Below are 23,101 nucleotides of genomic sequence, written 5' to 3'. Positions count from 1 at the left end.
CAGTTTGCGTCACGAGAGGAATTTTTCCAGAAATAAAATGCATAAATCCCTCGTCTCAGGGGGATATAAGAGGGGGGATACGGTGGCCAGGAAGTGCAAAACAACATTACAGTGTGTGAAACACTTTTACAAAGCTCGAGACAAATTTACATTTTGGAAAACATTTTTACCTCTCATAAAACACAATTACATGGGCAAAACACTTTTACCAAGGACGAAACAAACTTACATTTAAGAAAACAAATTTACATTAAGGAAAACAAATTAACAAGACGCAAAACACTTTTACCAGTCCCGAAACAAATTTACAATGACAGATTCTGACGGAAAGGGAACGTACCACACACCGGAAGTGACGGTGAAAGGTGTTGTTGTTGTTGGTGAGCGCGGTAAATTCGTTTCGTGGTTGTGGAGTAACGTTAAATGCATTAAACAAAGTTTATGGTGACCGAACATGGACTCCGGACGAGGGATGTTTTGCCCTTTTTGTGGCAAACACATGAACAGCTTAACGCGGTTCTGCTTCACGTGTGGTCGGTGTTTGGAGTTTTTGAAGGACGCGGAACAGACGGAAAAACCGGGGACGTCTCGACAGCAGGACAGTGCTAAGCAAAGTAAGTTGTTATTTTTAGTGTGGCAAAACGCTAGCTATCTGAGGCATTGTAAATAAAAAATATTAATGCTAATAATATTTTTTGAGCGGCTTATAATTTTCTGTTTTGAAACGGAACTCTGTCCATTTCAGCAGAACAACCAAGCCCATCATACAAGCAGTTCATGGAGTACAGAAGCTCCAAGTCTAAAGAAAGACAGTCTTTTAACTATGGGCCAAAAGGAAGATGCAAGCCTAAAGAAAGAAAGCACGTCCAGGTAAGTTATTCACCGTCCTATACGATTTTGCAATACCCTATGTGTATTTGTATACATTAATTATATATTTTCTTTGTTACTAGATAAATGTAGGATTGATGGTGCCACATGAATCTGGTGGAACTGATTTAAAACCTCTAAGAGGGAAAACACTCCCGTTATTTACAGACCCGGATGTAGCAGCACCTGACCTACTGAAACAAGCTGTACAGAAAATGAGAACATTTAACAAGGACATGCACGAAGGACCTTGTGTCCTTTTGTATCCAGACTGCTCAGAGGTGGTCCATGTGCCTGGGTCAGAAAGGCCATTTCAATTGGCAGAATATAAAAAGGAAATAGGAAAGGCATATTGCAGGATCACTTTTTTCATTTGCCTAGAAAAACACTATAAAAGAGGTTAGTGGATCTCATGATTTAATTAAATTTTTATTTAATACATATTTTGATACTCTGTTGGTGGATATGTAATGTTTGTTCGATTATTTTTTTCAGTGGACAATACCTCAGACTCAGATTCTGATTCCGAAATTGTCTTTACAACACGGAGTACAGCTGAATTCAATCGAGCTGACACTTTGGTATATCAGTTATTTTTCTTTTCTTTTTTTATGTATGTTTGTATTTATTTATTAGATTTGCATTTGATTTCACGCATACAATATTTGTCCTGGTCAATATTTTAGTGGATAAAGGTTTGTTTTGATTATTTTGCAGTAACTATTATACAGTGACATAGTAAACCATTCAGCATTGATATATGCTGTATGTGGTCATGGAACAATAATGGAAGCTGTTGAAAATTGTTGATACATTTTATCAATTTGCTCTTAGGTTTTTGAACCAGAAAATCAAAGTACTCCCAAACTCAAACTGGAAGACGAAAGGTAGGTGTTGCACACAAAGGAGCTTTCAGGCGTGCATGGGTTAAAATTATTTCTTTACTTCTTGACTGGAAATAATAATAACAACTCGCATACTATTAGGCTACAATGCTTTCACTACCATGAAAAGGGCAATTTAACTTTTTTTTTTAATTTAACTCACAAAATTGTGATAAAACTACTAGCACATATTTCACTATTTATTCACATACACATTATACATTTATATTGCTGTTATAGATATTTTACCACTTTTGTTCACCTGAAAATACAGCAAGACTGCACATAAGCTCAACATTGCTACATGCTATGGGCTGTTTCTGTAACTGACTGAGGTGCCAGGACCCACAGCTGATTGTGTGAGCTTTACTTAATTCACCTGCAAGAGCTTATATTGGTGTGCCATAAGAAAACATAACAAGCTCTTGCAGGTGAATAAACACTAATGACACAAATTAAACAAACTGTTAAAAAAAAAAACTTGTGAGAATGAAGTGGGAGGATGTAATGAGATGTTTTTTCTAGTGGTTATCAACCAATAGGAATCTTTGTGTATACATAATGTTTACATGATTTGATTTTTTGATTTGATTTGATTTTAGCAGGCAAGCCAGATTTGTTTAAGCTTAGTTTTTGCCAATCCTGGGTTTTGGGTACCATTAAAGTGGTTTGGCTTTTAGCTGTGTTCATTGTCATAGTAACTTATGCTCCACAGCCAACCTGCTCCAGGGCAGACTATATGTTCTGAATAAGAGATCTCAAATGAATCTCGCTGCTTATCTCGCGAGAAGGGAATCTGTTTCACTGATCTGTAGCATGTGATTGGCTGTTCACTACTGATGTCACAGCTAAACTCCTGAACTCAGGATCAAAGCCTGAGTTGACAGAGAAAGCTGATGATCAACATCATGGGACCAACAAAGCCTTAATACATTTACTTAATACATAATACATTAAGTTGAGTTTTGTCAACTCAACTTAATCCTGAGTTTGTTAAACTACCATCATGGTACAGGCCCCTGAAGGACACATGCTGGTTTTAAGATGTCTAAAACACCCACTCTAGCCCAGAACACCTTGGCCACTAGGAAAGACCCATTGTCTCTCATTTCATCTGTTTGACTTGCTGACAAAGGCTAGATGCCAAATTGGATGAGAGTACTTTTAAATTGGTTCTGTATGACTTGGTCAATACAAGCATTCTAATAGTTAAAAATTTGTAGGTTGAGCCTTCAGATTTGTCTTATTTTGTACCTTTTCTATTCACCTTTTCTATTCAAAAAGCAAATTAAACTAACTCAGATTTGAGTCCAGGAAGCACTCCTATCCACATGTTCTTAAGAAATAATAAGTCTTTAAGTTGATGTGATCAGAGAATTTTCTCTGATGAACAATATCTGTAATGTGATTTATAACAAAATAGTCTTTTTTATAAATCTTTCTGTTCCCTCTACCACTACCTTTTACCCAAAACTACATTATAGCCTTTCTCATGGAGCTAATAATTTGCATGTTTTATTATGTTTTAGAGATGCACCAGGACATTCCTCAACAATTCAGCCAGGACAGGTAAAAAGGCAGACTGGCACCACGACATTTCTTGTTTTCAGTGTTGCTGTTTCAGACATTTTAATCTTTTTTTCAGATAGTTATATCGGATGCTGAGGATCTGGATCCACCTGAAACAAATCCAGGAAAAGCTTCTTGCTACAGGTAAATAAAAAAAAAATCATAATGACTGACATAATTTTTTATTTATTTAACTGATTATTTTTTTTATTATTTGTAATGTTTTGGAAATGTAAATGGAAATGTTAATTTTCCAACAGTAAATACACAGACCTGTATGCACCAAATGTTGAGCAAGAGGACGAAGAGCCAGTTGCTGTCAATGTGGAGCATTTCCAACACACAGCAATGTAATAAAGCACTCCTGTACAATAGTTCTGGTATATCTGGAATTACCACAAATTAAGTCACTTTTTGTCATTACAGGGAGGAGACGGACATTACATTACCTGACATCATAGCAAACCTGTCACTTCCCATTGATCATAAAAGAGTCAGCCGGTTTAACATCTCAAGGGCGAATGTTTGGGATGGGGCAGTCAGAGGTTTCAAGCGTACAACATATTCTGAAACCTGTGACATGCTGGTCAAGTTTACTGATGATACTGGTGTTCTGGAAGAGGGAATTGACACTGGTGGTCCAAGACGGGAGTTTTTAACTCTACTAATGAAACACCTAAAAGACCGGCCAATTTTTGATGGTCCAGAAGGACATAGATTCTTGGTCTACAATGCAAATGGTATGCATATGAGTTAGATGTGTACTATAGGCTACTAATGGTTGGTTATTGATCATTGACCACATATATCACATGACATATGGCTGTATTTTACAGTATATAATGCATTTTTGGTTTTAATTTTGCAATATGAATTTATTCACAGCTGTTAGGGAGGATGAATACTACCTGGCAGGAAAGATGATTGCTGTGTCAGTTGTACATGGAGGTCCAGGACCCCATTTCCTGTCGAAAGATCTTGTACATTATCTTGCAGGCCAGCCTTCATTCAAAGCATCAATTAATTTAATAACTGATGAAGAAATAGGGAAAGCTCTGCAAGAGGTGAGAAAAGCATAAGGCTACTCTCTGGTAGGGCAGAGTTTTTCATAGTTCCGGCAGCGTTTTGAGACAGTGTTTACTTCTTATATCCAGTGCAGAATTTGTTTCAATAAGTTATTAGTTATAGATGGTGTAAGATTACACTATGCTGTGTACGGATCTCATTTAAAAAAATAGGCAAAGAGATACAGTGCTTACAGTTTTGACCGGGGTATTTATGCCTCATGTTTCAGATTGAGAATGCTGCTTCATTGGATGCTCTGCACGAATGTATGATGAGACACAGCACAATGTTACAGACAGCAGGTTGTCTGAGACATGTGGCTACTGTGGAAGAAAAGAAAGAAATTGTTTCAGACTACCTTCAATGGTATATTATTGACCGCAACTCATCTGTAATTGACAGGTAAGATGATATTTGTAGTGATGAGATTGTTTAGTTTGAAATACTTGAGGGTCCCCATCTTTGGTTTATGGAAGCATATCCGTTATCAATTTGACACTGTGACAGAATTTGTAACTTAGTGTATTTCAACTGATATGTGATGTCACTTCATTCTGTGCCTTGTCAAACTACAGTGCCTTTAAGTCTACCCACCTTATAGATTCAATCTAAAATAGATATTAATCGTTTCCCTCAATCTACACATAATACATCGTAATGACAAAGCAAAAACAGAAGTGAGATCTCAGGTTTCTCCTCCTGACTCACTCCATAGAGTTCAAGAGGAAAATCAGTCGTTACCCCTTAAAGAGATAATTCACCCAAAAATGAAAATTCTGTCATAATTTATTCTCAATTTACCCTCAAGTTGTTTCAAACCTGTATGAGCTTCTTTGTTCTGCATTGTTCTACATAGTAAAATACTATGGTAGTCAATGGTTGCTCTATCTGCTTTGTTACAAACATTCTTCAAAATATCTTCTTTTGTGTTCAGCAGAACAAAGTAAATGATGACAATTTTCATTTTTGGGTGAACTATCCCTTTAAAGTGATCCATCCACCTCTGCTGCTTACCTGGCAGCAAAGTGATGGACTTGAGGCTCACTTGATCCATCAAACCCTTGATGACTTGCTGCTGTTTATCCAACCTCCTCTATCTTTAAAATAAAGGGTTATATTGGTTATAATATAAAAGCAGATATAATATATAATATAAAATCAGATATGAGTGTGCTGATGTTGATGGGTGTGTAAAGCCTGAAGTTTTATACACAAGGAATCCAGGCTGGAATTACTTCCAAAAGTGGTTCAACAGCGTACTGAGAAAAGGGTTCATTAGGTGAAAAGGGTTCCGCATGTGATCGTGATATTTCATTTTTTTTTTTTAAATTGTAATTACATTTTATAAATTGTTTTTGCTTTGTCATTGATGTATTGTGTGTATACTGATGAGTAAAAAGATTAATATTACTATTTCAATGTGAATCCTTAACACAACAAAGTTTTGAAAAAGTGCATGGGTCATGGAGACTTTATGAATGCACTGTATAAGCGCTCAAGCCACCCGGCCATCGGTGTTGTTCCAGTCTTCTGTTTCTGTGTGTAATACTTAGTTTGTAACAATTAACTTTTAATGTGTGACACGAAAATAGGTTTCTTCAAATAATTTTTTAACACAATTCCCCCCCCATGTTTGTGTTCACTTTGTAGATTCAGGGAGGGTCTTTCAACCCTGGAGTTTTTGACTGCACTACAGCAACACCCTACATTGCTAGCCCCTGCCCTATGCCACTCTGAAAAGCAACTCACTGCTTTTGACCTCGAGATGCTTTTCAAACCTAAAGTCAGTCCTTCAGGGAGTAATCGAAGACTTAAAGAAAGTCAAACCATGGGCTACTGGGCAGACTATCTCCTTGATTGTGAAGGTTTGTTAGTTTGTGTTTTTTATAGCTAGTTAAGAAAACACATGGCAATTAAAGCTGCAAGCAGCATTTTTATGGGTTTAAGCATTTCCGGCCTTTAAGCACATAAGCATCAAAAGACATTAAGTTGTATTTAGCAATAATGGAACCATGAAAAGACCATTATAGGCAATTTACCATAGTATTTTGAAAGTTATAGTGCCACCTATGGTCTGATCTCCATGAACTTTTGCATGCTTCTTTAGAATGTTAGGTCTCATTAAATGTCGTAAAATGTATAATAATAAAAAAGCACTTTGTGCTTGAACCCCTAATAATAATTAAAAAAAACAGTACAATTACCATTGTGTTTCAGCTCTTCAAGCTTGAACCCCTAATTATGTATCTGAATTGTTTTTCTTTGTAGAGGGCCAGGCTGCTGTGTCTGTGGCAGATGTGTTGATGTTTGCTACAGGACTTTCTTCACTTCCCCCATCTGGCTTGGAACCACTGCCACAATTAGAGTTCCTGGATGACTCTGCCTTCCCAATGGCAAACACATGTGCAAACTCCTTGAAATTACCACTCCTAGACTCATACACTTTGTTTAAGTCACAAATGGACTTTGGAATTCAAAATAGTCCAGGATTTGGCTGTTTTTAAGCTAAATGATATATGATTCCTAGTGTTAAAGGGTTAGTGCACCAAAAAAATTAAATTGTCATTAATTCCTCACCCGCATGTTGTTCGACACCTGTAAGACCATCCGTTATCTTCGGAACACAGATGAAGATATTAGTGTTGAAATCCGATGGCTCAGAAAGGCCTTCATTGACACCAATGTCATTTCCTCTCTCAAGACCCATAAAGGCACTAAAGACGTCGTTACAAAGCCCATCTCACTACAGCGGCTCTACAATCATTTTATGAAGCAACAACACTCGTTTGTGTGCAAAAAACTAAATAATGACATATAGAGTGATGGGCCGATTTCAAAACAAAGCTTTGAACTGTTATGAATAAGCGTATCGATTCATGATTTTGATCGCATGTCAAACTGCTGAAATCACATGACTTAGGTGATACGAATCATGAATCGATACACTGATTCATGATTCGTATCACCTAAGTCATGTGATTTCAAGCTTAGTTTTGAAATCAACCCATCACTATAAGTTTTTTTGCGCACTAAAGCTATTCTCGTCTCTTCATGAAATGATTGTAGAGCCGCTGTAGTGAGATGGGCTTTGTAACGACGTCTTTAGTGTCTTTTATGGGTCTTGAGAGAGGAAATGACATTGGTGTCAATGAAGGCCTTTCTGAGCCATCGGATTTACACACTAATATCTTCATCTGTGTCTGAAGATGAATGGAGGTCTGACGGCAGTCCAACAACATGAGGGAGAGGAATTAATGGCACAATTCACATTTTTGGGTCAACTAACCCTTTAAGAGTCTGGAAACATTGGTGTTAAAGGTTCACTTTAAAGTGCAGTTGCCAAAATAGTTTTTTATAATATAATAGTATGTGAGCATGTTTTGTTTTTTTTCCTCACAGTTAACATTTTGAAAATGTTTTAGATCTGTGACTCTCAAACTGGGATACCTTTGTGAATCACTGTTTTAGATAAAGAAACAAGTAGTTCATGAAGTTGTTTTCTATACTACAAAAATGTATTAAACACTTATTACTATTTTTGATTTGTTCTTGTTTTCTATACTGCAAAAATGTACTAAACACTTATTACTATTTTTGATTTATTTAGTTCACACTTAAAAACAATTAAGCCGTGGGTGACAGATTCATAAACATTGTGTTCAGACAGACAGCAGTATTCCACCACTACAAAAAAACTCCCTTTTGATCATTTCATAGCTGAGCAATTTCTTTTAGTTTCATGTACAGTTCTGATGCAGACTCCCAGTTCTCCGGCTTCTGTAACTGATTGTGTTCCATGGAAAAGTCCAAGTACTCCTGCATGTTTGGGTCCCCACAAGGAGTCATTGACAGGCTAGCCTCAGGAAGGGCATCCAATTCAGCATGTTGAATTTCAAATCCGCAATCTCTGGAGCCAAACCTATGTTAAATAGAAAACATAAATAGAATGCTTTTCTTTCCATTTAAGCTAAGACATTAGAATAATACATGCTTGCTGATAAACAGATTAAAGTATCACCTGTGTGGTAAGTAGTAGAGTTCATTGGGAACTCCTCCTGGACATGCTGCTGTTCTGGAAGGGCGAATCCTGTGACTGTTCCACAGTCTCACACACTCATCCAAGTCCTTCTGAATAACATCACCAAAGCAATATCTCAATAGGCAGTGATGCTCATGACTCCCGTTAAAATATCCGGCTTCTCTAAGGTCCGCAAATAACTCCATCCAGAACTGAGACCTATAGAAATTGATACAAATTGTAGTTGTACTTGTTTATACGCCTGAATAATAAAATCAAAGGTTAGTTGTAATGAAATGTATGGTCTGCATCTTTTGGTAATTCGATTTTCTTGTCAAGACCAACTACTTTTCCTGACGGGTTATATATTTTTTTTACATTTTGTATTGATCTTTAATGTGCTCAATTTTTGTTTTTAAATACTTTTTCCTGAGAAGAAAATCGAATGACCAAAAGATGCAATGACCCTTTATGAAGACCACTCACCTTCCCTTTCTAAATATAGACCACCAGGACTCAATGCGCTGGTTATTTACAGATGAGCCGTACATGTGGCTGGACGCTCCAGAGTAGTAGTCACTGTGATGGTGGCGTAAGGTACATTGAATTGCAGCCATTATGCCGTTCTCAGTGCCGCAATCAGTCCTCAGTCTCATGGGGATGACACCGAGGTTTCGCACGCATGACATGAAATAGTGAGCAATCACTGTTGGGTTATTATTTGTTGGTCCACATTCAAGCCACAGTACTTTACGTGAAAATCCATCTATGCATCCCGATATGGCCAAACCGAATGGCTTAAGCTTATCATAACCATCTGCGTGCCACATATAGTTAGGTCCCATTGAGTGGTAGTAGGGCTGGGCGATATGACGAAATATATCGTCTGGACGATAGAAAATGTCTATCGTTTTATATAAGGCTCTATCGTTTACGCCACGATAAGGCGTTTATGGCAGAATTTTACGTCAAGATGCACCTCACGCCACGGCATGCCCATGCACGCTGCAATATAAACACACATGGAGGAAGACGGTAGTAGACGCGGTTCAGACCAGGGTAATTCTCAGAGTAATGATGCCAGAATAGTGGGGGCATAAGCGCTCAAAACACACTTCAGACACAGCCGCTGCAGCGGGCTTTTACGCGTGGCACACCATAAAGCCATATATTGAAATATTTTAATGGCAGGTGTAGGGATGGCAAAAACTAAACATTTTCTTGACCGACCACCGAGCCTCATTAGCCGGTTGAAACCGGTTAACCAATTAGTTTAAAATATGCTGCGCTATTTGAAATAACAGCCGCGAGCCGCGCTCCCTCTGTCTCTCTCTCGCTCTCTCTCTCACACACACACGCGCTGCCGCCTCCCTTCCACTCGCGTCACTTTTTTTAAATCCCCCACAGCGCGAAACACGAGTCCCGCAAACGCGCCGCAGAGGAGCTTGTTTGTAATCAGAGGACAATGGCTCCTTAGTTTCGAAATGGTTTGGTTAAGGTGATGGCGTTGAAAATAAAGGCATTTGTCCAGCGTAAGAAGCTCATTTGAAACATTGCCGCGGCTCATTTAAGAAAATGACAGCTCTGAAGAGACGCCGCTTTAGTTCGAGGTAGTGCTAACTATAATAAAGAAAGACGATCAACACCTTATGTGTTACCACTGAAATGAAGATGTAATATATTTCCAAATGTAAGCCCATCTTAAGCGAAATGCACGCTTCATACTGTCGTCTGCCCCGGCTCTAACCTCGAGTGTTTACTTTTTGCAAACCTTGTGAGCGCGCAAACCCAAACGCTGTGACCTCGCGGCAAATTATTAAGTACAAACAGGCGAGTTATGAAGAATTGAGTGCGAGGGATATGTTCAATCACACAAAAAGATTTTGGAATGAGACGGCCACCTGTAGTAGCGTTTAGTCCACTGTCTATAATAGCCTAATTTAGAGATCTCTTTTTTTAATTTATTTTAACCGACGACTTTGATCGGTTAAGGTTGATACGGTCAACCATCGGTCAAACGGTCATCGGTTAACATCCCTAGGCAGGTGTTAACTTTACCAACAGTCTTGCTTGAAAAAAAGGTTCTAAATAAAATAAAAATGTAGTCCATACTACCTTTATTTGTTTTGTATATCATTTCAAACTGCATTTCCACATTGCAATTTTGTATAGACTATTCATAAACTGAATTAACAGAAAAATTGCTATATCGTTATGTATATCGTTATCGGGATATCAAATGAGCTATATCGGGATATGAAATTTTGGCCATATCGCCCAGCCCTAAGTGGTAGGTTCTTCTAGTAAACCTTCTGCGGGTTCTGCTCTCACACCCTCGAGGATTAAGCTCCCGGAGCAAATTCATCACATCATCTCTCTTCACTCGAAAATTGTACTTTTGTTTAAGTACCTGCCACATCGTGCGGTAGCCAAATAGTTGTCCAGGTCCACGAAGTTCCAATCTGATGGCGTTACTCACGGAGTTTGGAGAGGAATAATTCTTTCTGCGGTACAACCCGGCTTCGTTTAGTTTACTTTTAAGAGTCCTCAAGCTGATGTTTACACCGTGTAGACTTGACATCATGTCCACGATTACAGAGTACGAGTGGCCCTCATTAAAATATTGCACACATTGGTGCAGTATGTTTGGTGTTTCCGTCTGTTCCGTGTCCTTCAAAAACTCCAAACATCGACCACACGTGAAGCAGAACCGCGTTAAGCTGTTCATGTATTTGCCACAAAAAGGGCAAAACATCCCTCGTCCGGAGTCCATGTTCGGTCACCATAAACTTTGTTTAATGCATTTAACGTTACTCCACAACCACGAAACGAATTTACCGCGCTCACCAACAACAACAACACCTTTCACCGTCACTTCCGGTGTGTGGTACGTTCCCTTTCCGTCAGAATCTGTCATTGTAAATTTGTTTCGGGACTGGTAAAAGTGTTTTGCGTCTTGTTAATTTGTTTTCCTTAATGTAAATTTGTTTTCTTAAATGTAAGTTTGTTTCATCCTTGGTAAAAGTGTTTTGCCCATGTAATTGTGTTTTATGAGAGGTAAAAATGTTTTCCAAAATGTAAATTTGTCTCGAGCTTTGTAAAAGTGTTTCACACACTGTATTGTTGTTTTGCACTTCCCGGCCACCGTAGGGGAGCACAATTATTTGAATATACTCCAGGGTTTCTACTGATACAAAGCCATATGCTAATCACTTAAGTAACCCTTTAAAGGGGCCGCACTATATTCCTACTGGTGGAATATGGACCTCCTCCAGGTGTGGTGTGGTTCTGGTGTGCTCACAGGTCCGCATGACAGCTTTCACATTACCAGTTTTTCATACAAACTGTGCCATGTTCTGAATTAAACTACAAGTAATACTACCTTTATTTATATTCTTAAAATTAGAGAAATCCCTGTTTATTCAGAATTTTTAAGCTTAGGCTTAAGAGACATGAACAAGTTATTTGATAAGCATCTATGACCTTTGACACATATCTAGTCTTCATGCTTTATTATTGAATAAGTATGGTTTCACTAATAATAAAGCGAAAGTTTTAAACAAAACTGCATTGGTATCAGATTATTATTGGTATCGGCCGATACTCCGAATTTTTAATATAAGATCGGTTCTGAAAAAATGGTATTGTGCATCTCTAGTTAAAATTCAAGCTTTTCTACTAGTAAATAAAAAAACACAACGTCTGGTAACCTTTATTGAACTTGGTCTGGCGTTTCTCTCCAGTAATATAGTTACACAGGTAGCCACTAGGAGGCATAAAGTCACCATGGAAAGTAGATCATGCATTCAAACATTAAAATGTTCATTTATCAAAATACAGTAAGGACAAATGCACAGCTGGAACATTTAAACCTTTTAAAATGAGACCTGTAGTAAAGTGTTTTCCCTTTCTCTGTTCTTTGTGTCATTAGTGTAAGATCAGGCTCAGGTGTGTCCAGCTCTGTGTCTGTGAAGAGTGACCGTTCAAAAGATGGTGATATGCCGAACTTCAGTGAGGATACACCATCATCTGCCGAAAGGTATTTCATGTGTTTCTAATTTTTGGTCACATGTGGAGTGTTTTGGAAACTTTATTAGTGAATAATGCTTATAGCAGCTAATGTTATTGCTAACATGCTAGTTACAGCTAGTCAGCTTTTGTTTCTTTTTGCTAAAAATTGTTTACAAGAGATTTCTGTAATATTTTGTCTGAACATTCTGTATTTTATTTTATTTTATTTACTAACAGGCTTCAATATGAGACATTAGACTCAAGCGTACACACTCACAGGAACGACGGGAATTTCACAGACAATCTCCAGCGGATCTTCCAGGTAAGAAAACTTTTTTCATTTCATTTTTTACATTTTCATAAGTTTAATTTCTAATCATCTGGACAATTTCATTTTTAACTTTTAAAGAATGCAATAAAAGGTAATAATATATTTATTATATTTATTAAAGGTAAATAATATATTTAAAAAATCATTATATTTGTCAAAAATGCCACCATTATCATGTTTGTTTTTTTAACTGATATTTAAATGATTGAATAAATGGTCTGTAAATGTGGATGTACAGTTTGGTTTAAATAGTTTTTCTGTCTTTTTTCTTTCTTTGTAGGATCTTCAGAGCAAAATAATCAAGTTTCTGAAGAATGAGCTGGGAAAGTTTGAGAATATATTACAAAAAGAGAACACAGAATCCTTGGTGAAGGACTTTAATGAGAACAGATGCAGTATCAAAGCAGCAGCTCTTGATCTCACACTACATTACCTGAGAGAGATGAAGGAAAATACAGCTGCTGATGCTCTAGAAGGTAAGAGACTCATCGACATCTGTCAGATTGACACTTATAAATGTAGGAGAGAAAATCAAGACTAAAACTATCTTTTTTCTGTTCCTGTGTTTAGATGAGCTGTTCTTCATTCATCAGCTAAAGTGTGGCCTAAAGAAGAAGTATCAAAGTGTGTTTGAAGGAATTGCGAAGCAAGGCGACTCCACACTTCTGAATAACATCTACACAGATCTCTATATCACTCAGGGTGGCAGTGAACAGGTCAATACTGAACATGAGGTCAGGCAGATTGAAGTTGCTTCCAGGCGTCATGAATCACAAGAGATTCCAGTTAAATGCACAAACTTGTTCAAAGCATCTGAACAAAACAAAGAGATCAGAACTGTACTGACAAAAGGAGTCGCTGGCATTGGAAAATCCGTCTCTGTGCAAAAGTTTGTTCTGGATTGGGCTGATGGAAAAGAAAATCAAGATATCAGATTCATATTTCCTCTTCCATTCAGAGAGATGAACTTAAAGGAGAATGAAAAACAAAGTTTGATGGACCTTCTAACTCAGTTTTTCCCAGAGACAAAAGGACTAAACCTTACAAGAAAGAATGATTTTAAAGTCCTGTTCATCCTTGATGGATTGGATGAATGTCGTCTTCCTCTGAAGTTTGACTGTAATGAGATGTGGTGTGATGTATCGGCACCAGCCTCTCTGGATGTTCTCCTGACGAACCTCATCAAGGGAAATCTGCTTCCTTCTGCTCTCATCTGGATCACCACCAGACCAGCCGCTGCCAGTAAGATTCCTCCTGAGTGTGTCGACCGGCTGACAGAGATACGAGGATTCATTGATGAACAAAAAGAGGAGTACTTCAGAAAAAGATTCACTGATGAGAAAATAGCCAATGAAATCATTGATCATGTTAAACAATCAAAGAGTCTCTTTATCATGTGCCACATCCCAGTCTTCTGCTGGATTTCAGCCACTGTTCTCCAAAACATTCTGGAGGAGAAAAGAAATAATGATCTGAAAAATAATCAGTCTGATGAGATCTCTGAAACACTGCAGGAATCAGATACTGACGACACTCCCAGGACTCTGACACAAATGTACACACACTTTCTCCGCTTTCAGATCCAGCAGAGCCGTCGGAAATATGATGGAGAATGCACACCAGATGTTTCCTGGGATAAAGACGCCATCCTATCACTGGGAAAGCTGGCATTTCAAGAGCTGGAAAGAAACAACCTGATCTTCTACGAATCAGACCTGGAAGCCTGTGGTATTGACGTCTATAAGGCATCAGTGTATTCAGGCATGTGTACCCAGATCTTTAAGGAGGAAACAGGGATCGTTCTTGGCACCATGTACTGCTTTGTTCACTTGAGCATTCAAGAGTTTATTGCAGCCCTTTATGCACATTTGTTTCTCGACGTCAAAGAGAAAAGTGTGTTTGTTCAAGAGTCTACAGCACAGGAAAACAAAAATGAAACCATGATTGATTTGCTTAAGACCCTTTATGCATATCTTATTCTATACATCAACAAGAAAACTGCATTTGATCAAGAGTCTACAGAACTGGATAACAAAAATGAAGCCATGATTGATTTTCTCAAGGCTGCGGTGGACAAGGCACTCGAGAGTGAAACTGGACACCTGGATCTTTTCCTTCGCTTCCTCCTCGGTCTGTCACTCCAGTCCAATCGGCGACTCTTACGAGGTCTGTTGACACAGCAAGATGAAAATGACCAGAGCAAGAAGGAAATTGTTCATTACATCAAGCAGAAACTTGAAGCTAATCTGTCTCCAGAGAGATCCATCAATCTGTTCTACTGTCTGAATGAACTGAATGATCAAACTCTGGTGAAAGAGATTCAGACCCACCTTAGCAAAGGAAGTCTCTCATCTGCTGACCTTTCACCTGCCCAGTGGTCTGCTTTGGTCTTCGTGTTGTTGACATCAGAGGAAGAGCTGGAGGAGTTTGAGCTTCAGAAATTCATGAAATCAGATGAGTGTCTCATTAGACTATCAGCAGTCATCAAAACCTCCAAAGTTGCACTGTAAGTCAAAGTCAAACTAAGTCATTTTTAATTGTGTTTTTTTTTCTGGGTTCCCACATGTCCTGGAAAAATCTGGAAAATTGATGGTTTCATTTTTTTAATATTTGTCTTGTGCTATCCTTTAGCTTAGAACAAAGAGTTTTCTTCTCCTTGAAGCAATAAACATAAGTAGAAGAACATGCTATATTCAGGGATGCTACGTTTTGAAACATTAGAGAAGTATTTTGAAAGATTAGAGAAGTTTAGTCTTGTGTTGGCCCTTGCTGCAGTTAGCTAATTTTATTAACTGGTCAAGTGTTTGGAGAAAATAGCACTATTCACAATGGATTAGTATTATCTAGAGACCTCTGTGATTTAGAAATTACTCCCACATCTGAGTTTTGCGTGGCACATTCACATGGGATAAACAAAGCCTGTGAAATTTACTCAAATTTACTGACTTTTCTCCCGGATGTGACTTCAAGATTTGTAAATGTTTTTTTCATTATAGATATAGCTGTATGAACTCAAACAGTCATATGTATCGATATCGTTTTGATTGTTTTATAGTAATAAAAATGATTTAATTCAGTTAGAGAACAGACGCTACAGTTAAAAACTGAACTGAGCACAGACAGTAGGAGTCAGATTTCATTTATCACGAGTGAGAAGCTGAAAATATACGGCGGAAGATTCAGTTTCAAAGCTGTAAAAGCGTAGCCTGACAAGCCTGACCCACATCAAGATGTTTGGTCTGGAACTCACCATAGACAGCTCAATCCGAGGGGCGGATAAACGGTCGTCTTTCAAACTCCCTCTGCACGCGATAGGATAGCGCTACTAACTGCCAGAGAAGGGCTAAATTTAATTTGCATGGTGGTAGTTTTTACCATTTCGTTATTTTGGCTCGAAAATTCATTTTTTGGAAATATTAACTGAATTTAGAAATGCTTTTAAACAATTTTTATTAGCCTAATAATAAAAAAATGAATTAAGACAGCGTTTGTAAATTTTGAAGTGCATAAACAATATTCCCAGAATCTTTGTTGTTATTGTGACATAAAAGTAGAAGATGTATAGTTTATAATTATGTATGTCACCTAGGCTATCTGTATCATATGGCAAATAATTACAGAGTGACTTGTTCGCGCTGTCATAAAGGAACAAAATGCGTCGGCGCTTAATTTCGCTGGACAAAGGGTTAAAGAAAACTGTAATGTCATAGTTAGTCTATGTTTAAATATTAGCCTATAACATTATGTTTTAAATAAATAGCCTAACTGTATGTAGGCTATATAGGCCTAAGACGCGAACAAAAATCGTCGGTAATGGATTGACGTGTGTAACGTTTTTCTGTTCACAATTAGACAGAATTGTCAAATATTCGGGTTGGTTCATGTTATACTAGCTGAGAACTAAACTTCGTTTTGGGGAAATATTACATTCCTAAACCACTTTTACAGTCTATGGGCTAAGAGAGATAGGGTATGCAGCCTGGTGCTATAATGGAGATTCCAGATCGCTCTTCTTTGGTCAGAACCATGGAGAACGACCGCGGACAGGTCTGTCCTATGCACCGAAACAGCAGCGAGCGCAGACACAGAGCGGCCAGAGAAATGGAGGAGCGACTGCAGTAGGCTATGGTGTTTGTGCAAAACTGCGGAAAAACTGCAGAAAAAGAGCGGGTGTTGAAACCTGTCACCGAGAAAAGAGTGGGTGTATCCCCCACGGATGCGACGCCCCTGTAGCCTAGCCTACATGTTGTGAATGCTCTAAAGTGACATTCTGTTTCTTTGAAAAAAACTTTGGACCACTTTTAATCCTGCGGTATTCTACCCGTAATAATGTAGACTATACTTTCTTTATAGCATTGTCAATCAGGTACAATTTTATAGCAGAAATATAAAATAACTATACCGTAGCCTACAATAGAAGAATTGCAGAATTACAGTAGACCTACAGAATTATGCCAAACATCAAAAGCGCTTTATAGAAGGCAGAAAAAAACGATTTAAAATTCTGTATTTTTATTTTAGGTCTATTTTTATACATTTCATTATTTGTTTTAAATTAATTTATAACACTTTGTTAAAACTGTAGTTTTAAATAATGTTCAACGCATTGTGACCCGCGATTTTAATTCCTGTGTAAATGCATTTATGCCGCTTCAGAGAAGGATTAAATGGTCTGTGTAAATGCACATTTTTGTGATTTTATGCCGCTTCAGAATCGGTTTCTGTGCCGCGTTTGCTGTGTAAAGATGCCTTAAGACAAGACAGAAATCTCGTCACAGTTTAGTCTCGCGAGATCTCGTGGCACGAGATCTCGTCAGACCCCTAATTCCAGGCTTTCTGCAGTAAAAAACATGAACTAAGTCAATTTGATACCCACTGATTGGTGGCTGCATTTAAATGCATGTGTTCCCGTGTGTTTTTCTGTGGAAGCACTCTGTGGAAGCATCAAATATTTCTTTTTTACAGTGTGTTTTTAGAGCATTTATCATTCTAGCCAGTGTTGAGCACTTGATAGGAATGGCAATGTTTTTAGTCATATTTGGCATAGCACCTTTTAAAAGACTATCAAGCTAGCACTTTTAAATGTATCATTTTTTGTCATTAAAACCTATAGGTGAAAAAAAAGATTTGATATTTGTATTTTAGCAAATGTATTCAAACATATTATTCTGGAATTTTACTTATTTCCCTTGTAGGCTAAATGACTGTAACTTAACATACAAAGGCTGTTCAGCTCTAGCTCGAGTTCTTGGATCAGATACCAATCTGAAAGAGCTCAACATGAACAATAATAATCTCCAAGATTCAGGAGTGAAGCTGCTCTGCACTGGATTGGAGAATATAAGTTGTAAATTGGAAAAACTGAGGTAAGTTCTGTGACAATAGACAGGGCTCATTTAGCTCAAAATAAGCAAAAAAACAAGGTGAAATCAAGACTTAATGATAATGAACAGGGCTGTGTTACCCAATAGCATTATAAGTTTAAGTTGATCATAGAACAATAGCCACCAATGGTCTCTACGATCAACTTAGGCTTACAAAGCTTTTTCGAAAAGAACCCCTAGACAGTATGTTCTGCGGTTCTGAGATTTTGAGCTTCATAGTTCTTTGTAGATGGAACAGTTTTGTTCCCTTTCGAAAGGGAACTCGCACTGCGTCCTAGAACGCTTCGGGGGAATGCCTCCAGCGTGACAGGTGTCTGAAGCTACTATCGAATCACGTCAATCCTATTGACCGGCGACAGCCCATGACATCATCAATGTGTGACCAGGAATTATATAAGGGTGCCTACCAAACATGACACCATCTTTTTCGTCTTCAGGGACTGTTCTGTCTGAATTGCTTAAACAAATTAAGGAAATACAAATTCAGTTATTTACTCTCTGGGATAAAGAGAATGCACAGTCTTGTGTTTTACACATTTACACTGCTGTTTGTGTAAATTGTGAGCTGTTTTCCGAGATCGCTCCGTTCTTGTCTGGCTATCCTCTTGAGGGAGGGGAGTTCGCCATCCCAGATGGAGCTCGCCAATCGTCATGAGAGGGTTGTATTCCTCTCAGATTATCTGGCGGCTGACGAGACTTATCAAAGCAAGTGCTCTTAGGGATGGCTGGTGAGATTGTTACTCTCAGCCACCCTGACCGTGTAGGAGGGTCCGTCCAGGAGCCTCCCTTAAGTCCATTTCCTATGCAGGGCAACTGGACAGATAGCCTGATTGGCTATCATGTATTGCTATCAGGTCGTAGGCCTCTCGTAGGCCTCCTTGAAAAACTTGCTATCAGGTCGTAGGCCTCTCTGGGCCTCCTTGAAGGTGAAGTATCCATAATGCCTCACCACAAGCTATTAGTTTGTAGGCCTCATCAGGCCTCCCTGAAGGCTTGCTTTGAGATGGCAGGCTTCTCTAGGCCTCCATAAATGCGAATCTGGATGCTGTGGCAGTCCGCATGAATTACTATCAAGTGGTAGGCCCCTCTTAGGCCTCCTTGAAAACTTGCTGTAGCTGACACTGGTAGGTCAGCTGTGTATGGTGTATACATGTATGTAATATTGGTGGGGTTTTAGGGTTTAAAGTTTATTTTTTTCCTTTTGTATTTTTGATTTAAATGTGATTTATTTATGCACATGTATTAATTTAGCTAATTCTGGTGGTATTGGATTTAATTTAGTTGTACTGATTGGTCATGTGACTCTTCCTGGGTTATTTCACCCGGAAGTATTAAGCCCCGTTTCCACCAAAATTACCCGGAACAATTTGTACCAGGAACTTTTTTACAGGAACTTTTCTCCCCCCCAGACCTGCAACTGTCTGCGTTTCGACCGCGATCTAAAGTTCCGAGAAGATTAGGCAAATTAGTCCGGTGATGTAGGACTGCGCGCAACTGCTCCTCCAAGTCTCATTTATTTGTGTGTACCGATTGAAAGATTTTAGTGGACTATTTACATGAGACGTTATCTAAACCGATCTGGTGTTTACATGTGATGACTTTCAATCGCAATCATTTTGTCACATGCAGTTTGTCTGCCGCATCAAAAATGTCAACGCTGTTTTCTCCAGCTGGAATGTGTTAACTGTAGCCATAGCAACTCTTAACGGCCACCAGGACTAATACAGTATTATTTATAACTATTTATTTGTTGTAAAGTGTAATAATCATCTCAGAAAAAAAAAATCTTCTGTCAGGCGCAGTTAAAGTAAAAACTGCCTGGGGCAATATATACGCTGTCATTATTCCAACATTATCTTCATAACTTACGAAATAAAAAGTTTACCCCTCAGAACAATGAGCTTTCCTCTCTTGTCAACATGAGCGCGGCGCGCGATGTCACGTCATGTAAGGACGCACACTTAAAAGTTATCGGTCAGGTCGTTTACATGGTGAAAAATAATTAATAACGAGTAACGCTATGGAAGAGATTCAAGCTGTGCTGCTTTTGCTGGTTATGTATAGGTTTACGAGGTAATTAACAACGACAGAAAATAGCACTTATATGCAGATTCAGCAGCATATTCAGAAAGCTTGTAAAGCTAGATTTAAAATGACAATGTATATTATTATCAGCTATTACGGACATTGCACGAGAGATGGCTGAGACGAACGCGGCGCACGCCATCAGACAGAGAGCAAGACTGATATTTACTGAACGAGACCGAACCTCGCAAAAGACTTAAAAATGCCCGTTGAAATAAAATGCTGCGTGAGCTCAACCAATCAGCATGTTCAGCGCCCAAGTCCCGCCCTCGAAAGTTCCTGAACTTTGAAAAAGTACTACCTCGCGAGCAGGGCCGTTTGGAGGGGGAAATATTTACCCGGAACTTCATTTAGACCCTGGTTCCTGCGGTCTAAACACACGAAGTACCACCCAAAGTTCCTGGTTCCTGGGTAAAGTTCCTGTGGTGGAGACGGGGCTTTAGTGTCAACAGAATGGCAAACATGAATTGAGATATGCATGGGCTCCTGATGATTCTACTGTTGGTTACAGGCAAACACGGTAAATGAGTTAATCTTATGTATTTCTTTATTTGATTTTGTGTCTTTATGGGTATATGTAAAACTTGTGTTTGTTGTTTTTGTTTACATTTTAGTTTTCACAGTGTCTCAAATGCATAAATAAAAGAGTGCTAAAGGACATCAGTATCTCAGAAGCGTGGACTGTTTAATGACCAACGAGTAGTTAAACTTGCTAAACTTGCTATCAGGTAGTAGGCCTCTCTGGGCCTCCTTGAAGGTGAAGTTTCCAAGATTAGGCACTTCTCTTACCAGTTCTTTGTAGAATAGAACATTTGGTAGTTTGGCCTTCAGCTGGGGGTTACCCACCAGGCAGGCTCTGGTGCTCCCCTCTCTGAGGGTCGTCAATGAGCACACAGCTCGGTAGATCCTAAGATCGAGCTGGTGAACTCCCCTCGTTAGCAAGGGTTAGGAAAGCGCTATGCTGAGTACTGCTCTCTAGGATACCTGTCTCTGGGATCCGGTCTGAGGAGAATACTGCCAGTTCGCAGTCCCTCAGTCTGGATGCCTCACCAGAAGGTGACTTTCCAGTGGCTCTGTTTCAAACAGACAGGGTTGGCCAGGCCAAGGTGTCCCGCAGAAGCGACACCAGGTCAGGCCTCCCTGGTGGCATGCGGGAAAGGTTTTTCCGAATAGTGACTGGCTGGGGTGCCCTCGGGCCCCTTGGCCACATTCCCATAAAGGGACCCCTTCTGTTTAAGAAGTTGGCCCCAGGCCTTTTAGCAGTCTGGGTAGGACCTCATGCTTATGCATTAAGGTTTCTGTTGAGGCTCATAGCTTGGGCTATGACCGTAGGGAGTGCTGTCACTGACAGCCCGGTGTGACCAGAGTGGGAGTGGTGTAAGCTTTTCAAGTTTAATTTGCTTGTCCTGACAGTTATCACTGCCAGTGGGCATGCACTCCCCTCAGCATGGCGGCCTGCCAAACAGTCCCTTCAGACTAAAGATAGTGTCATGTTTGATAGGCACCCCTATGTACTTCCTGGTCGCACATTGATGATGTCATGGGCGGTCGCTGGTCAATAGGATTGACGTGATTCGATAGTAGCTTCAGACACCTGTCACGCTGGAGGCGTTCCCCTGAAGCGTTCTAGGACGCAGTGTCTCGTTCCCTGTTGTCAGGGAACATAGGTTACATACGCAACCTGAGATATTTTCTGAATAAATAGTCCTAACATGTACACACTAAAACATTTGATTTTGAAAAAAATATTTTTAACATGCTGATTGATAGGCTTAATGATAAATATAGATAAATAAATAAAAAATGATTGTCACAAACCTGGTATGAAAACTAGGGTTCATAAATTTTGTTGGACAGATAAAATTATTATATCTGCAGATTAAATTGCTCATGTGATTTCTAGAATAACTGTAATTAGCTGAATGTTACATTTGCATTTCTGTTCTAGACTCTCCGACTGCGGTATTAGAGAAGAAGGTTATAAAGCTCTGGCGTCAGCTCTGAGATCAAACCCTTCACACCTGATAGAGCTGGATCTCGCAGGAAATGATCCTGGAGAATCAGGAGTGAAGGAGCTCAGTGATTTACTAGAGGACCCACACTGTCAACTGAAGACACTGAGGTGAGATGGGATTAAATAATACACAATGTGCAGGTACATTATTTATAAAAAATATATTTTTTCTAATACAGTAGACCCAACTTTTTAAAAATAGACCTTTTTTATTGACGCGACCCATACAGTATATACAATTATACATATACGTTTGAACAGTACTGCAGGTCTAAATATATATATTCTGCTCATCAAGGTTGAATTTATTTGATCCAAAATAGTAAAAACAGTAATATAGTGAAATATTTTTACAATTTAAAATAAATGTTTTCTATGTGAATATGTAGTAAAGTGTAATTTATTCCTGTGATAAAGCTGAGTTTATCATCATTACTCCAGTCTTCAGTGTCACATGATCCTTCACAAATCATTATCATACGAGGATTTGATCTATAAGCTCAACAAACATTTCTTATTATTATGAATTTTGTCATTTTTTCAGGATATTTTGATAAATAGATTTAACCCAGAGGGATAAATCTTTGATTAACAGAAAGTTCAAAATAATAACATTTATCTGAAATAAAAAATATTTAGTAACTTTATAAATGTCTTTACTGTGTTTTTTGATGAATATAAGGCATCTTTGTGAATTTAATTTAATTTCAATAGATTTCTATTTCAGATAAATGCTGTTGTTTTGAACTTTCTATTTATCAAAGAATCCTGAAATAAATTGTACAATTTTTTTCAACATTCATAATAATATAAGAAATGTTTCTTGAGCAGCAAATCAGCAAATTACAATGATTTTTGAAGGATCAAGTG

General features: G+C 38.6%; 3 protein-coding genes across 3 annotated transcripts in view; 2 read left to right on the top strand and 1 right to left on the bottom strand.

Annotated features, from left to right (window-relative positions):
• The first annotated feature begins 437 nt into the window (after positions 1-437).
• Positions 438-7,119, top strand: LOC137040662 (G2/M phase-specific E3 ubiquitin-protein ligase-like). The gene is made up of 13 exons (XM_067416453.1): positions 438-614; positions 746-870; positions 954-1,269; positions 1,366-1,451; positions 1,705-1,757; positions 3,284-3,323; positions 3,400-3,467; positions 3,584-3,673; positions 3,750-4,063; positions 4,209-4,387; positions 4,618-4,790; positions 6,039-6,253; positions 6,657-7,119. Exons 1-13 carry the CDS (start codon positions 455-457, stop codon positions 6,890-6,892), a joined length of 2,055 nt encoding a protein of 684 aa, XP_067272554.1. The 5' UTR covers positions 438-454; the 3' UTR covers positions 6,893-7,119.
• Positions 7,120-8,029: 910 nt separating this feature from the next.
• On the bottom strand, positions 8,030-9,223 carry LOC137040668 (uncharacterized). Its single transcript, XM_067416461.1, has 3 exons — positions 8,893-9,223; positions 8,407-8,625; positions 8,030-8,307 (listed from the first exon to the last, which is right to left on the bottom strand). Exons 1-3 carry the CDS (start codon positions 9,093-9,095, stop codon positions 8,100-8,102), a joined length of 630 nt encoding a protein of 209 aa, XP_067272562.1. The 5' UTR covers positions 9,096-9,223; the 3' UTR covers positions 8,030-8,099.
• Positions 9,224-12,378: 3,155 nt separating this feature from the next.
• The window catches only part of LOC137040659 (NACHT, LRR and PYD domains-containing protein 12-like), a 98,540-nt gene continuing 87,817 nt past the window's right edge, over positions 12,379-23,101 (top strand). The window contains exons 1-6 of the mRNA XM_067416448.1: positions 12,379-12,445; positions 12,655-12,739; positions 13,029-13,224; positions 13,319-15,254; positions 17,944-18,114; positions 22,166-22,339. Coding sequence (XP_067272549.1) covers positions 12,405-12,445; positions 12,655-12,739; positions 13,029-13,224; positions 13,319-15,254; positions 17,944-18,114; positions 22,166-22,339 — 2,603 coding nt within the window. The 5' untranslated portion in view covers positions 12,379-12,404. The remainder of the gene's footprint in view (positions 12,446-12,654; positions 12,740-13,028; positions 13,225-13,318; positions 15,255-17,943; positions 18,115-22,165; positions 22,340-23,101) is intronic.

The sequence above is a fragment of the Pseudorasbora parva genome, chromosome 14 (genome assembly GCF_024679245.1).
Source record: "Pseudorasbora parva isolate DD20220531a chromosome 14, ASM2467924v1, whole genome shotgun sequence".
Classification (NCBI taxonomy): Eukaryota; Metazoa; Chordata; class Actinopteri; order Cypriniformes; family Gobionidae; genus Pseudorasbora; species Pseudorasbora parva.
Note: the sequence above shows the minus strand (reverse complement) of the source record. Positions and strands in the feature narration are given on the sequence as shown.

Coding starts and splice junctions, on each gene's coding strand:
- LOC137040662 (XM_067416453.1), top strand. CDS start 455: ATGGACTCCGGACGAGGGATGTTTTGCCCTTTTTGTGGCAAACACATG. Junction 615..745: donor GCAGGACAGTGCTAAGCAAA/GTAAGTTGTTAT, acceptor TGTCCATTTCAG/CAGAACAACCAAGCCCATCA. Junction 1,758..3,283: donor CTCAAACTGGAAGACGAAAG/GTAGGTGTTGCA, acceptor ATTATGTTTTAG/AGATGCACCAGGACATTCCT.
- LOC137040668 (XM_067416461.1), bottom strand. CDS start 9,095: ATGTCATGCGTGCGAAACCTCGGTGTCATCCCCATGAGACTGAGGACT. Junction 8,626..8,892: donor TCTATATTTAGAAAGGGAAG/GTGAGTGGTCTT, acceptor CAATTTCTATAG/GTCTCAGTTCTGGATGGAGT. Junction 8,308..8,406: donor CTCTACTACTTACCACACAG/GTGATACTTTAA, acceptor TATTTAACATAG/GTTTGGCTCCAGAGATTGCG.